This window comes from Ictalurus furcatus, chromosome 24, assembly GCF_023375685.1.
Source record: "Ictalurus furcatus strain D&B chromosome 24, Billie_1.0, whole genome shotgun sequence".
NCBI classification, from domain to species: domain Eukaryota; kingdom Metazoa; phylum Chordata; class Actinopteri; order Siluriformes; family Ictaluridae; genus Ictalurus; species Ictalurus furcatus.
In genome coordinates, this window is record NC_071278.1 from 13,232,909 (window position 1) to 13,247,327 (window position 14,419).

Genomic DNA, 14,419 nt, shown 5'->3' on the forward strand with positions numbered 1-14,419 from the left:
GAACCACCAGGACTCCTAGAGCTGGCCGCCCGGCCAAACTGAGCGATCAGGGGAGAAGGGCCTTAGTCAGGGAGGTGACCAAAAACCCGATGGTCACTCTGACAGAGCTCCAGCGTGTCTCTGTGGAGAGAGGAGAAACTTCCAGAAGAACAACCATCTCTGCAGCCCTCCACCAATCAGGCCTGTATGGTAGAGTGGCCAGACGGAAGCCACTCCTCAGTAAAAGGCACATGACAGCCTGCCTGGAGGACTCTCAGACCATGAGAAACAAAATTCTCTGGTCTGATGAAACAAAGATTGAACTCTATGGCCTGAATGGCAAGTGTCATGTCTGGAGGAAACCAGGCACCACTCATCACCTGGCCAATACCATCCCTACAGTGAAGCATGGTGGTGGCAGCATCATGTTTATCAGCGGCCGGAACTGGGAGACTAGTCAGGATCGAGGGAAAGATGATTGCAGCAATGTACAGAGACATCCTTGTTGAAAACCTGCTCCAGAGCGCTCTGGACCTCAAACTGGGGCGAAGTTTCATCTTCCAACAGGACAACGACCCTAAGCACACAGCCAAGATAACAAAGAAGTGGCTACAGGACAACTCTGTGAATGTCCTTGAGTGGCCCAGCCAGAGCCCAGACTTGAACCCGATTTAACATCTCTGGAGAGATCTGAAAATGGCTGTGCACCGACGCTCCCCATCCAACCTCTTTCCTCTCGCTGTATTTAGTTTTGCATTTCATTACTGATGATTAAGTACTTAAAGGTGAAATAGTCTTTTTTTATTATTCCTGACTTATACAAACAACCTGGAAGATATGTAGACCTTTGCCTTAGCAAAAAAATATTAAGTTGTGTTCGGAAAACTGACTTCCAGTCCTTAAAGCTTGTTTATGTTTGGATGTGCAATGGGCCAAAGTAGATCCTGGGGGCAGAGCTTTATGAACGTAGGCGAGAATCATTCAAATGTTGAACCCACTTAATCCACCTAAGTAACTAATTTGCAGTATGTCCTGGATTTTTTTTAAATGGAATATTTTACATAAATCATTCAAACCCCCTATCTTGCTGTTTTGTGTAATAAATATAATAATACATAAAGTTACTCAGTGTGCTGGCCATACATACAGATATCTTGGTGGGATTTTGAAGTAACTGTTGTGGTTTTGCCAATGACACTCACTCTTACATCAAATTAGCATGACAAACTGTGCCACATTTCGTCAAGTTCAAGAGTTCATAAAATTATAACATTTCTGAAAAAGGTCCAGATAAGTGTTGCTATAAATGATTGAGTTTTTAGTTTCTTTCCAAATTTAGAAACTTAATTTTAAACTTTTAATTACCAGTTGTGAATTCAAACCTTTTGCCCAGAATTTATTTTAAGTACACCTCTATTTAAGGCCTGGCTATATCATAAATACTGTATGTATAATGCTAAACTTCCTGCCAGGGGTGCTATGAAACACCTGTATGTAAATTACCTCCTCTTGTGTGTGTGAATGCATACCAAGTATTGATGATGCAGTATTTGCAATAAATTCCACTGTCATACAGCCATCTTTCCTTTCTTCTTCTTGCCTGTCAGTCTACATGAGAACAATACAGTATGGAGCTAGCTGATTAGTGACCATGTTCAGAGCTAAATGTAACCTGTCCTTCAATGATGGCAAAAGCTTCCTCTTATTTTCTTTCTACCTTGGTGATTATAGATTCTTGTATATTGCAAGTATTTTTTATTAGAAAGCTATGTTGCTTTGTTACTCACAAAGGTATAACAAAGGTGTAATCGATATTCTCAGATATTCAGATATTCTCAGATATATTCTTGAGAGGCACTTGCATCTCATCTCTTCCCTGCCAAGTCAGTTCCCACCTTTTAATATTCTACAATCCGGTCCGACTAACAGGCTTGTTTTGGTGCTGGTTTTCCCTTCACACATCGTATTGTGACTCCCTGGTCACTTCTGATATTGCATACTGGCAATACATTAGCTAGTTTGCTGCTTGCATTGGAACAGTTACTTCAATCTGGAGATATTGACTGACACCTCACTCCAGGGGGGTGGGACACCTGGGCTAGGATAGGGTAACTCTCTTTTAGCTTGGTTTCTATGTGTCGCCAAGTGTGGTTGGAAGATTCTGCTCTGCCTGAATTGTGCAAATTCACCCCTGCTTTGTGTCAATTTGCAGACATCACACCTGCTGCTATGAGTGGATAGAAGGGTACAGGTTTTGGAATCACAAAGTCAGCACACCAGATTAATGTGGAGCCTTTAGGACAGCACAGCCTAGTTCCAATGCCTATAAGTGGCCTGTCTGCCTTTGCACTAGTTTTAGGTGTGAACCCTTAACAGTGGCACTACCACTAAAAACTGGATGGCAACTACATATGGGTCAGAATGCACAACTGGCCTCACAACTTGTTATACCTTTGTTATACCATTTGTTATGCCGTTCCTACTCTATAAGTGATTCTTCTCATACGCTACAGAATTCAACAACTAGGCCTCTGAGTCCTACATGTGGGCCAGCAAGACCTTGGTTCCCACTGCTACTTTCATTAGTTGTTGGAATACCCTGGCAGTTTCCTCCCCAAGCACAGATACATTATCAACTGTATGGCAACAATTTGGGACCCTCAAACAGGTCACCAGGTCACTTCCTCCCTCTTTGCTGGAATTCCTTAAGGCACACTTTTATTAGCCTATGAAGAAGAAGGCTAACTTGAATTGGGTGTCTCAGCAAACAGCCTTTCTGTTAAGTATCACTTCAGCTGGAGAAAAGCTTGTATTTCTTTAGTTGTTAAAAAGATGACTGTGGAGTGACTTTGTGGTTGAATGCAGGATTTCTACGATGTCCTTTAGACTGGGTGACAGCTGATCAACTGTACATCTTCTATGAAGGGGGGCTGGCTCCCTAGTCTAAGCAAAGGGTGGTTTAACTCAAATGTGTACATCGGTTCAGTGAATTGCATTGAGTTAACACAATTTGTTTTCAGTCAGCCAATGTGATTTGATCAGGTATATTCAAAGTCCTGGAATAAAATGAAACTCTGCTCTGGCACATGAATCAGCAACATTACCCACTGCGCTATCATGCCACATTTGAAAGAATGAGGTTCATTTAATATTTTGTTCCCTTGGCTCCTGGCCACAGATGGCTGTGGCATAATCAGGGATTCAAACTTGTAATCTACCGGTGAAAAGGTGAACCCTTTTCTGCTGTGCTACTTGGGAAGCACTATCGGGTGGACCTAGTAGGTATATAATTATTGACTGTAGCCCATCTGTTGCTATGAATAATTTGTATAAAACCACAAAGTTGAATGAAATGACAAATTATACTTATATTAGAAGTGATAGTGGTTAGATTAATTGGCCAAAGCCAGCTATCCAAAAATGAGGTCTTGTCCTTTACTTTTTAACTTTAATTCATTTAAGAGAGAAGAAGAATTGATAGCATTTTGGTATTATTTGGTACATTTCTGCTGAGTGAAAAAGAAAACATGAATTCAGTCAAGCATTCACTTTATAAGTACAGTTAACAAGTAACCTTGGCTCACCTTGACCAAGACTACATTACAGTTAATACTGAAATGATTCTGTTTTTCAGAATACTCTCCAATGTTTCCATGAACTACTGGCTTCACCCCCACACTTGTTTTCAGGGAGACATATTCCACCTTCACTTCAGGTGACATGGAGCCCCAGAGGTGTCTGGGAACGGAAAGGGATTTGGAGATTCTGGTTTCGAGTACAAGGAGTGAAGCTGTGACCCATGACATGGAGGCAATATCGCTGCAGCCTAGCTATAGTCTTCCTTCCATCCAGGAGCGGAAGAACGGTGAGCAAATTGATGTGGCCAGTCTCCTTAAAGTCCACACCACTCTCATCACTATCATCCGCACTTCCTCTTCATCGGTTTAAATTCCAGCCCTGTTGTGACACTGTGAAAATCAACCCCTTTGTGGGAAGAAAAATGGGTGGAATTAAACTGGAATCCCATGTAAATGCCAACATCTAATCACAGCTTACAGTAAATGGTTCCTTTAAATCTAGTCCAGCATTTTCTTGGCTAATTTCAGGGTGATTGGTAAACTAATAGTATGTATCTTTGTGCCAGTCTCATTCGCCGAGCACTCTGATATCAAAGGTTCCTTGGCCTGACTATGGCTTTCCTGGTGCGGATAAGCTGTGACGTTATGTTCCCTCTGCTGCCTGTGTGCCCATTTCATCTGGTTCTCACACTCTTGGCCAATGCTCTAGACTGGAAATGTTTTAGTGGTATGTGAACCATAATGAGAGGTCACAGAGGGGACAGTCGATGCAAGCAGACTGGCACTGAGCAATACTTAGGATTTTACATATAGCTGCCTCGGCTCCATCAGTATAGTTCATGTTATCCTCCCAGTTACCATTTCATTACTCAAGAGAAATGCACTTGAGGGGATATTGTCCTCATGGCTACAGAGAAGGAAGCAGAGAGCCCAGCAAGCATGCCTGTAATTCCCTCCTTCAATCCTCCAGTCATCTCCTGTTATTAAATAACTCCCAGGTTCAAGTAAAACTGTGACTCATTGAGTCGGTTATCTCAGAAACAACAGAAGAATATCCTTGTTTTTCACTGGTTCATGTCTGACAAATCATTAAAAAAAATGTTGCAAATAACATACAGTATTACAGTATTCAAACAACATACAGGATTTAGAATTATGAAATCATCAGCTTGACTTTTTATGGAGAATTTAAAGTTTTGAATTTGAATTTCTGGCTTCCTACTGTTAACATAGCATTTACAATTGAGGCCAAAAGTTTACATTCAAACTCAATTTTGCACAACTCATACATTTCATGTTACCTTACATTTCCTGTCTTAAGTCAGTTAGGGTCATTGCTTTAAGACTACACAGGAAACCTGAATTGAAATGTTTACCAAAGTGTTTTTATTATTCATAAATCTTGGTGGTATTCAATAGTTTAGTGAATCACTTGATTAAATATCTCACTACAGTATTGCGCTATTCGTTCAGTAAGCACAAACTGTTTCTGATGAACAGTTCAGCCTGTGTGGAAATCTCCTTTGAAACGCCCAATACAGAGCTAACAGATACCCATTGAAGCCTGTGCATATTTGGGTAGTCACTGTTTTAATGGGACAAAAGATTAACACTCAGTTGACAGCAGGTTTTTAGTGCATCAGTTTGAGTCCTTCCTGGATGCCTGGCTTCACTGCGAGTGAGTGGGAGTGTCAGTGGGTTTGGTTTTGCACAGAAAAAAATCTCAATGTTTATTAGACAGTGCGCTCTTCATTTCTCCTGCCTGGATGGATGGCTTCTCTTTATGATGATTGATCGTCCTTTCAAAGTGGTGGAACCTCTTAACAAACTGCCAATCAGTAAATCGGGAATGATCATGAATGACATCTCAGCAAATTACCTCTAATGTGAACAAAGTATATGTCTTAAGTGACTTGCCAAACTAATGAGTGTATCTAGGTGTATGTATGGTGCACAAAAGTTATACACCTTTCTTTCTCAGTCGTTTAATGAGGAACAAATTAACAGTAGTGCGCATTTCTGGTCTGCAATACGTGGCCATTATACAGGGAACCTGCAACCTTGCTCGCAGGACACAGGAAGTTCATTACTAACTGGCTGAATATTTCACACAGCTTATTATCACCTGCTGTTTCACTCCCTGAGTGCGGTCAGATTATTTTTTTTACATTTATTTTGTATGGTCCTTGGTGTTGCCCCCAAAATTCTTGTTATTTATTTCTTTATTTATTTATTTTTAAATGTTTTTCTTCTGGTTTGTAGAAATAATCCCTGTACAAATAATCAAAAACTTTTACAAAGTTGAAAACACCCATGTGGGCCTTTATGGATTTGTTTTTGTCAGGGTTTTTTTTGTTAAGAGACATTCTGAAGAAATACGCTCATGTGGTTGTTTTTCTCAGGAAATTCTGGAACTCTTACAGAAAGTACATTAACATTTTTTTAAAGAACGCAAACTTGGACATTGTGGTCTCTGGCTCTTCTTCTGCTAAGAGCAGGGCTGAATTTTGCCTTTTGGGGACTATTCCCACCAGAATGACAGTTTTGCCTCAGCACTCTGCTCGTGCAAGTTGAGATGATGGCAGCATAAACAACTGCATGTGTCTGTGGTATTTCTACAGGAGAATCCAAATTAATACAGTCCTGCCTGATCTGTACTTAATTTGAATTTATTTGAAAATTGTTTAATAAAAATATTGATTCATCTTCATTAACTACTTTATCCAGGGGTTCCAAGCCTTTTCCAGGAAGGTGGGAGAATTCACCCTGTATGACCTGCCTCGAGGTCGCCAGTCTATCGCAGTGCACCATACGCATACGCATTCACACACTCATCCATGCCTAGAGGCAATTAAGAACATTGGGAGGAAGCTGGAGACCCCAGCGGAAACCCATTTGGCGCAGTGAGAAAATGCAGTTCTCCATACTCACAATAACCCAAGCTCAGGATCGAACCAGGGACCCTGGTGCTACCATAGTGACTGACATTACTTCAAATATTTCGTTAATTTGTTCATTATACAGTACAATACTCATTAAACAGTACAGATGCTTGCATACAATACAGATGACTGCAAATATTTGCATCCCCTTTGATGTCTGGGTGAAAAAGTGAAGATATAGGCTACCTACAAAAAATAAAATAGAATGTCTTGCAACAAGAAACAATGCAAAATATACTGGCAAAATCAACAGAAAAATAGTTGGAACTTTTTCCATTATTTTGTCCTAAGGTATGGAAAATTTGTACTCAGCTGTATTACCTACTCAGCTCAGTTTCAGTTTCATCTGCATATTATAGCATAGCATGTTTATTAGGAATAAAATATATTGGCAACCCTTCAGAAGAAAATGAACCAGTATCAACATTTTATCTATCAATTGCACCTGTTTAATTATCCTGTATTCATGTGTTCACTCCTGGGCTGTGCAGTAAGTAATGAGAGCTTAGAGCAACAGATTGAACTAGAAATCCATGACATTTGGCCATTTTAAAATCCTTGAAGGAATTTTAATAATAAGCAATAAGAAATACAGGCCAGGTTTACTGTGTTCTCCGGCATCCTGACGAGTTTAATAATGTCACTGATAAAACCAGAATATAACTTTATCTTTCCCCTTTTCTGCTTTTCAAGACATGGGCTACATCATTACAGGTATGAGGAAACACAATCAAACTTTTCCCCACCACTGAAACTACACTATATGGCCAAAAGTATGTGGACACCTGACCATCACACCTATATGTGGTTCTTCTCCAAACTGTTGCCACAAAGTTGAAAGTAAATAATTCTATAAAATGTCTTTGTAGGCTGTAGCATTACAATTTCCCTTCACTGGAACTAAGAGGCCCAAACCTGTTCCAGTACGACAATACCCCTGTGCACAAAGCAAGCTCCATGAAGACATGAGGGCTTTTCACACTTGAAATAGTTAACCTTGGGTCATTCTAAACCCTGGGTAAATGGAATCCTGGGTTATGTTTCATGTTTCACATTGCTCATAACTTTACCTGGGGATAACAATTAATCCTGGGTATTCGTAATCTGACGTTTCAAAGTGTACATTCCTAAACCTTGGGTTAATGTTCTTATTTGCATATTTGTTTATGGTGTCAGCAACCATGATTGGATAAATAACTTGATATGAGGTACATGCTGTTCAGTTTCTGATTGGGGGCCTGTTGCTAAGCATCTAGCCGTAACGTTCTCTAACACTGCATCTTTTCACACTGTACACTTCTGGCAAAAGTGGTGCTAACCAGTTTCATAACCCCAGGTAAAAAGCGGTGCTAATCCCACTTCTAAATTACAAGTGTGAAATGTTCCTATACCCGGGGTTAAAAGTGGGGTTTAGAACGACCATAACCTTGGGTTCAGCGCAGTATGAAAAGCCCTATGGTGTGTTAATGTTGGAGTGGCAGAACTCAAGTGTCCTGCACAGAGCCCTGACCTCAACCCCATTGAACACCTTTGGGATGAGCTGGAACCGGAGTTTCCTCAACATCCCAACATCAGTATCTGATCTCAATCTCACTAATGATCCTGTAGCTGAATGACCACAAATCCCACAGCCATGCTCTAAAATCTATTGTTAAGCCTTCCCAGAAGAGTGGAGCTTCTTATTATTATTAACATCAGAATGGGATGTTCAACAAGCACATATGGTGTGTGATTGTTAGGTGTCCACATACTTTGGGCCATATAGTGTATGTTTAAATTTTATTGACACTGATTTGTCCTACCTGATCAGCATAAAAGCAGGGAGTATATTTTGACATGGATCTCTTATGATCACAAAAATGCCTCCAACATTATATTATATGAAGAAGCATGCATTTATGGGTGTGCAGAATGCGCATGCGTGCCGATAATGTGCAGAACACCGGATGCGCTTTAAGTTCAGTGTTGTGAAGTTGAGGTGCAGTTTCGGGTTAAACTGTAGACCCCGCCCACTTGCCCCGCCCACCGGTGCTGATTGGCTGAGCCGTGGTGGAGCCGTGGTGGAGCAGTGCTGGCTCACTATGCTCACAGCGACACAGACAGAAGCGATGAATCCCGTCCTGCTCAGCTCCGTTCTGCTCCGGTGTTGTGGCTGAAACGGCGGTCCATGGGACTATCAGCTCTTCCGTCGTCTGCTCCTTAATGGCCTGCCTCGAGGTCGAAACTCCAACCGTCTGCAGGGGTAAAGTCCCAGCTTTTTTGGGGAGCTTTTTGTTTTGTTTTCCCCACCAGGTATCACTGGTGAACTAATGTATTCTTGTTTCTTGAGTTTAATATTTAAGACGTGAAACAAGAATTTAGTAAACTGATTATAATTTTTCTAGTCTAATTGAAATCTTATAATAATGATGATGGTGGTAATGATGCTGTTGTTTAGTACTTGCTTTCTGTTCAGTACTGGCTATAATCTAGTATAACTCTTTACAGATGTTATCTCATGATTTGATTGCATGGCTGCTTTGTATCATGACTTGTGGAATTCAGTCAGTTCTTTTTTTTTTTCTTCCACTTGGCTTTTTATTTCAGTAGTTTGTTTTCTGGACTGTACATTCACACATAAATGATATTTTTTGTAGCCTTTAATTATTCTGATGCATGACAAAGTTTAAAGTATGATGGTGAGACAAAGAAACAATAGAAACCATCACAGAATTTTAATGGTTTTCACTACAAATACCATTACAAACCATCAGCTAACCATTAAAACCATTACCATTACTGGTCCATAATGGTATCCACTAGACATAACATGGCACCAATAGAAGGTAATAAATTACCAGTGGAGACCCACAGGGATGGTTACAGTTTCCATTAAAACCAATACAATTCCCGTTACAACCATTAAAACAAATTCTATGAGGGTTTCTGTTGGGTTTTTTTTTTCAGCAGGGTTGTTAGCTCATCATTGTATACATCTGTTTTCCATCATTACATCCAGCACAGGCTGTACACGTTGTTTATTTTGAGTCATGTTCTCATTTAAGCCCAGTTACATATTTTTAAAGAGCAGTTATTAGGTTTATAGAGTTAATGTTAATACAGTCTAGTGTTCTGAACATCTACCGTGGGCAAAATCAGCTCAATATCCATAACAAGCCATTTGTATTTAGGTTTGTGCACTACAGCAGCCAACACCTCAGCCTCTAAGATTGGATAAAGTGATTGGGCCCTGAACAGACGGGACAGAATACCTTTTGTTTATTGCAGAGTTGGAGAGCAGTTGTAAATGGTCCAGGCAAGGGTCATGTGACAGAATATCAGTACAAACATGAGCATGACCCAAGATGGGGGACTTACCCTCCCACATCCATGTTCAGATAAAGCTGTGATATTGCCCAGCAGTCCTGCAAGGCATTTCATTTGCTACAGAAACTGCCCCAGTTACTGGGGCATGTGCTGTGAGTAGTCAGGCCACTTTAGTCAGATTACTTTTTCCAACCTGACGACCTGGTATAAGGACATTGTGGAAAACATGGACTTTCAGAGTGTTCTAAACATTTGGTTTAAGAAATAGAGGATGCTGAGATCCAGGCCAAGTAGCCCTACTTGCAACTCCCTTCCCTTTAATGTCTGTAGGGAGTGGGGCTCTGCACTGCCCTCAGATCTGTCATTTTTCCCAGGCCATGTTCTCACACTGCTTAGGTTTATTTTTGCCAAAGTGAGTCAGAGCCCTGCTCAGACATATTAGATGCTCTCTTGGGAACTTAGCAGGCCATGTTGTGTTTGTCTCCTCTTGGACAGCCAAATCAGACGTTCCTTAATCAGCATGACAGCATGGCCATTAAAACGGGTGTAAGAACATCACACGTCCACCACCACATCGTCCAGCAGCACCTTCCTCTGCAAATATTTTTGCAGAAGAGCAATGCTATCATGCCAAAGTAACACATCCACACTCGTGTGTTTATTTAAATAGAGTGCCCCCTCTGTAGAAAAACAACAGTGCACACTGTCTAGGAATTACGGGCTTTTATATGATGCTCTGTGTTTTGCTACTGTGCCTAGGCTTTTGTTTTGATCCATCTTGGATGGATCCACTCCTACCTGTCCACTGCGTGACTAAGCATTTTATGTTTTTATGGCCCAGCACTTGCTAAGGAAACTGATTAGGCAATGTGAATCAGACGTTCATGTTTTTGCTTATTACTATTTGTTTTTTCACTAACATTTTTTACAAAAAGTCTTGCTCCCATGTTGATCTCATTGTCTCAGTACCATTGTGCGCAGATTATGAGGTTAGGTTCTCAATCCTGTTTTCTGACAGGTTCTTTTATTATATAGCAATATCAGAAAAAGAAAAGCAGGGCTAAAACAGATCAGTCAGTACATGTGGCTGTAGGTTATGTGCTTTGAATTAAGTGTATTAAAATGAATGATCTGCTAGTTTCCGGTTACACCAAGTTCACAGTTGATTTTGACCTGTTTGGGTAAAAATGAGTCATGTACAGTATAACTGTAATTGAACTATATGGTGTGTATTCCTCCGCAGTTCTGCAGCTCAGACTCCAGCAGAGACGCACTCGGGAACAGCTTGTGGACCAGGGCATTATGCCGCGTGAGTATGCACTCTGCCTTTTCTCAAACCAGAAAATCTAAATAAGTCATTAATCATCTCTTACAAAATGAATAGCATGAACACTAGCTAGAGCAAAGCATCAAATATGTTAACTGAATATATCTTGTATTATCTTGACAACCTATCACCACTAACCAGAGGAGTTATCAGTTCATCAGCAGAACTGATAATGCTACAACGAAAAGTGTTGTACACATCATTAAGATCCTACCATATGTACAGGCACCTAAACCCCTGCTAGATGTTTCAGAATAGCCTCCATGACTGGAACTATAACTTTTCATAAGCTCAAATACACCTACTTTAAATGAAGTAGCATTGCATCTGAGTTCATTCCCGATGCTTCCCAAAGCAGATAGATGCTTGGCTAGTTGTTGTTTTTTTTACAAGAATGGAACAAAGTGGTCTGTACAGGAAGCAATTTGTAGAACATAACTTATTTCAGCTCCTGAACCAGATGCCCTGTGCAACTTTCTGGCAAGCTTTCTATCTTTTCTGTAATGTGACTGAGTATGCAACCTAACTTTATTTTAAAACAGCAATGTCCAAATCCAGGAACTGCTGTTTACAGATGACAAAAATAGCCATCTAATAATATTTAATCAGATTGTATTTTGCAGTCCATCTAGGATTTAGTGATCGCAGAAATTAATACAAAATCAAGCAAACTTGATTTGGAAGGAGATAGCAATTTTTCAAAATTACTGCAGATTTTCTGTAAAGATTTGGGCCATGTGACGTCATCACAACGTGCATTCAGCCAAAGCTCTTTAATTCAAAATGCGTCGAACATGAGTACAGTTAAAAGGTCTCATTTACCAACAAACATCACTGTGAAAGACCATGCAAAACAATTTTGTGTGGTTGCAATTTTGCCAATTGAAGTAGTTTTCCTCAAAAAAAAGCACAAAAAAAACACTGCAAGATGTGTCGCAAATTTTGAAAAACACCACAACAAAATCAAGCATTTTTGGCTCAACAATCACGAAAAACTAGGTGAAATCCTGTATGGACTGATTTAGTTTTAGGGTCTGATATATCCCAAAAAGATCAGAAAATGTAGCTGGACACGCTATCAGAATCTCCTACAAGCTAAAGCCGGGACGCAGTGCTTCTGCTAGTCAAAAATAAAGTCCTTTAAGCGGCACTTCATTATAATACAAATAAGAATTTCCAGGAGGATTTTCTTTTAATAACCGATTAGAAGGATCATATGAGTGACCATATAAGTTAATATTGTTAAAATATATTGTAAAAACTAGAGATGCACCGATACTAAATTTCTCAGCCGATACCGATAACCGATTATTCAGAGTAATATCGGCCGATACCGATAGTTCTGCCTTTTAAATTAATAATAATTAATTCCACAGTTCTGAAGGAAATGCAAATAAAAACTTTATTCTCTCCATTTCAACAAGTTGTTTCACAGTAACTGGTCTCATAAACAGAAAACACATTACTGTAACATTAACACGAACTAAATTCTGAAGATTAAAGTAAGATTTCTTAACTTATTGAATGTTATTAATTCATATCAACATCGACTGAATTCTTAAAAACCTCCTGTTAGTCTCACATTCACTCACCACAAACAAAAGCATTTCTACTTCAACACTGAACATCAAACTGGTAATATATAGGTCTAATATAAACCTTTTTTTTGATGATATTAACTCATTAACATTAACTACATATGAAATATACTACTCTAAAATATACTACTACTACAAATATTTTCCTGTGCAATATATAGAAATGTATACCATTTTACAACTCTTCATTTTAATCTTTGCAGAGATTACAGCGCGTTCAAACTGCATCATTCCACACAAGAGACATCATCTTAACAAAATTGATGTGTTTTCCCGCCCTCTTTTGATTGACAGGATATAATCAGCCCTAATCATCGGATGTTTTCAAACTATCAGCTGATAGCAGGAAAAATAGCCTTTATCAGCCGATACGTCGGTGCATCTCTAGTAAAAACATTTTTGGAGACCTCAATTCTGAGAAGTTGTTGCACTGTGCACAGTTGCTCCAAAAACCAAAGAAATGTAAATCAAAATGTCTTTTTGGGGGAAAAAAAAGTTTTATTTGCAGTTCAGTAAGGCAGTGTTTAAGTCTGCACCCTTGACCTTTTATGGATTTTTGTGGGCATCACTGCATGCGAATGAGCTCTGTCTAGAACGCACTTTGCATTTTACAGGTGATCCACATACACATGCGAGTACAAATAAAACTGAAACTATTGTAAATCTGTCAGAAAATATTAGTTCAGTTTGGATTACACAAATATTTACACACACCTTTACTAAAATATTGATGAATGAGGTCCATTATTGGTATTTGCATTCAGTTATGTTTCGTGAACTAATGTATTCGTATTCGGTGACAGCCCTAGACTGTGGATCTGTTCTGAAAAAAAAAAAAAGCAGAGAGGAAACAGTGGCGTGACTGGTGTCTGTGTGACTCTGTATGAGATAGACCAGCTCTCAGAGCACCATTCTTGTAAGTGGACTCTCTCCAATCTCAGGCTGCTACACCAGACCTCCTGTGTATAGTCAGATCAGAAGGAACAATACAGACTATTACAGTTGAGCTACCATTGAGGTTGCAGAAATGGGTTTTTGTGAGGCAGTGCAGGATTAGAATGAGTAATACAGAGCCACTAAACAGAGGATGAGTAAAGTTTGTCTTGCTAAATCAAAGCCTCAGCTCTCTTGTGATGAATGGATAAAACAGTCACTTCCTCTTCACCCCACAGGCAAACGCATGGTGAAAAATCAGTTAACCAACCATATGGGAGAAAACATTCATCTAGACAACTTTCATCTTCCTCTGTCTGGCAGAATGCTGACTCGTTTCATTACTGCAGATAAGATCGATCTGTCAGGTCCCCATGGGAGATTGGTATATATAGTGAAAATGTTAAGATTTTGACACAATTGCCCTCAGAACCAACAGCAAGCAAGGAAAACAACCACTTTGGAGTGTCTAGCATAGAAAAGCATTTGGCCTATTTCAAGAATGATATTTGATGTATTTCTCTTTTTAGCACTGAAGACTCCTGCTGCCTTTCATGAACAGATACGAAGCCTTGAGAGAGCCAGGGTGAGTCACAGACAGGCCATAAATGATATAGGAGTAAAATCGCAATACAGCATTGAGAGAGTGAATGTCAATGATGTAAATTTGGTTTGTTCATGTACAATCAGATGAAGGCAAGAGAACAGGCTTAGAAGCCTGACCTTAGCATTTTAATCTTTCTCCTACCTCACTAT

General features: G+C 39.7%; 1 protein-coding gene across 1 annotated transcript in view; it reads left to right on the top strand.

Moving 5' to 3' along the window:
- Positions 1-14,419, top strand: part of mrtfbb (myocardin related transcription factor Bb) — a 44,415-nt gene that overhangs the window by 10,544 nt on the left and 19,452 nt on the right. The window contains exons 3-5 of the mRNA XM_053613527.1: positions 3,614-3,844; positions 11,049-11,114; positions 14,194-14,249. Coding sequence (XP_053469502.1) covers positions 3,700-3,844; positions 11,049-11,114; positions 14,194-14,249 — 267 coding nt within the window. The 5' untranslated portion in view covers positions 3,614-3,699. The remainder of the gene's footprint in view (positions 1-3,613; positions 3,845-11,048; positions 11,115-14,193; positions 14,250-14,419) is intronic.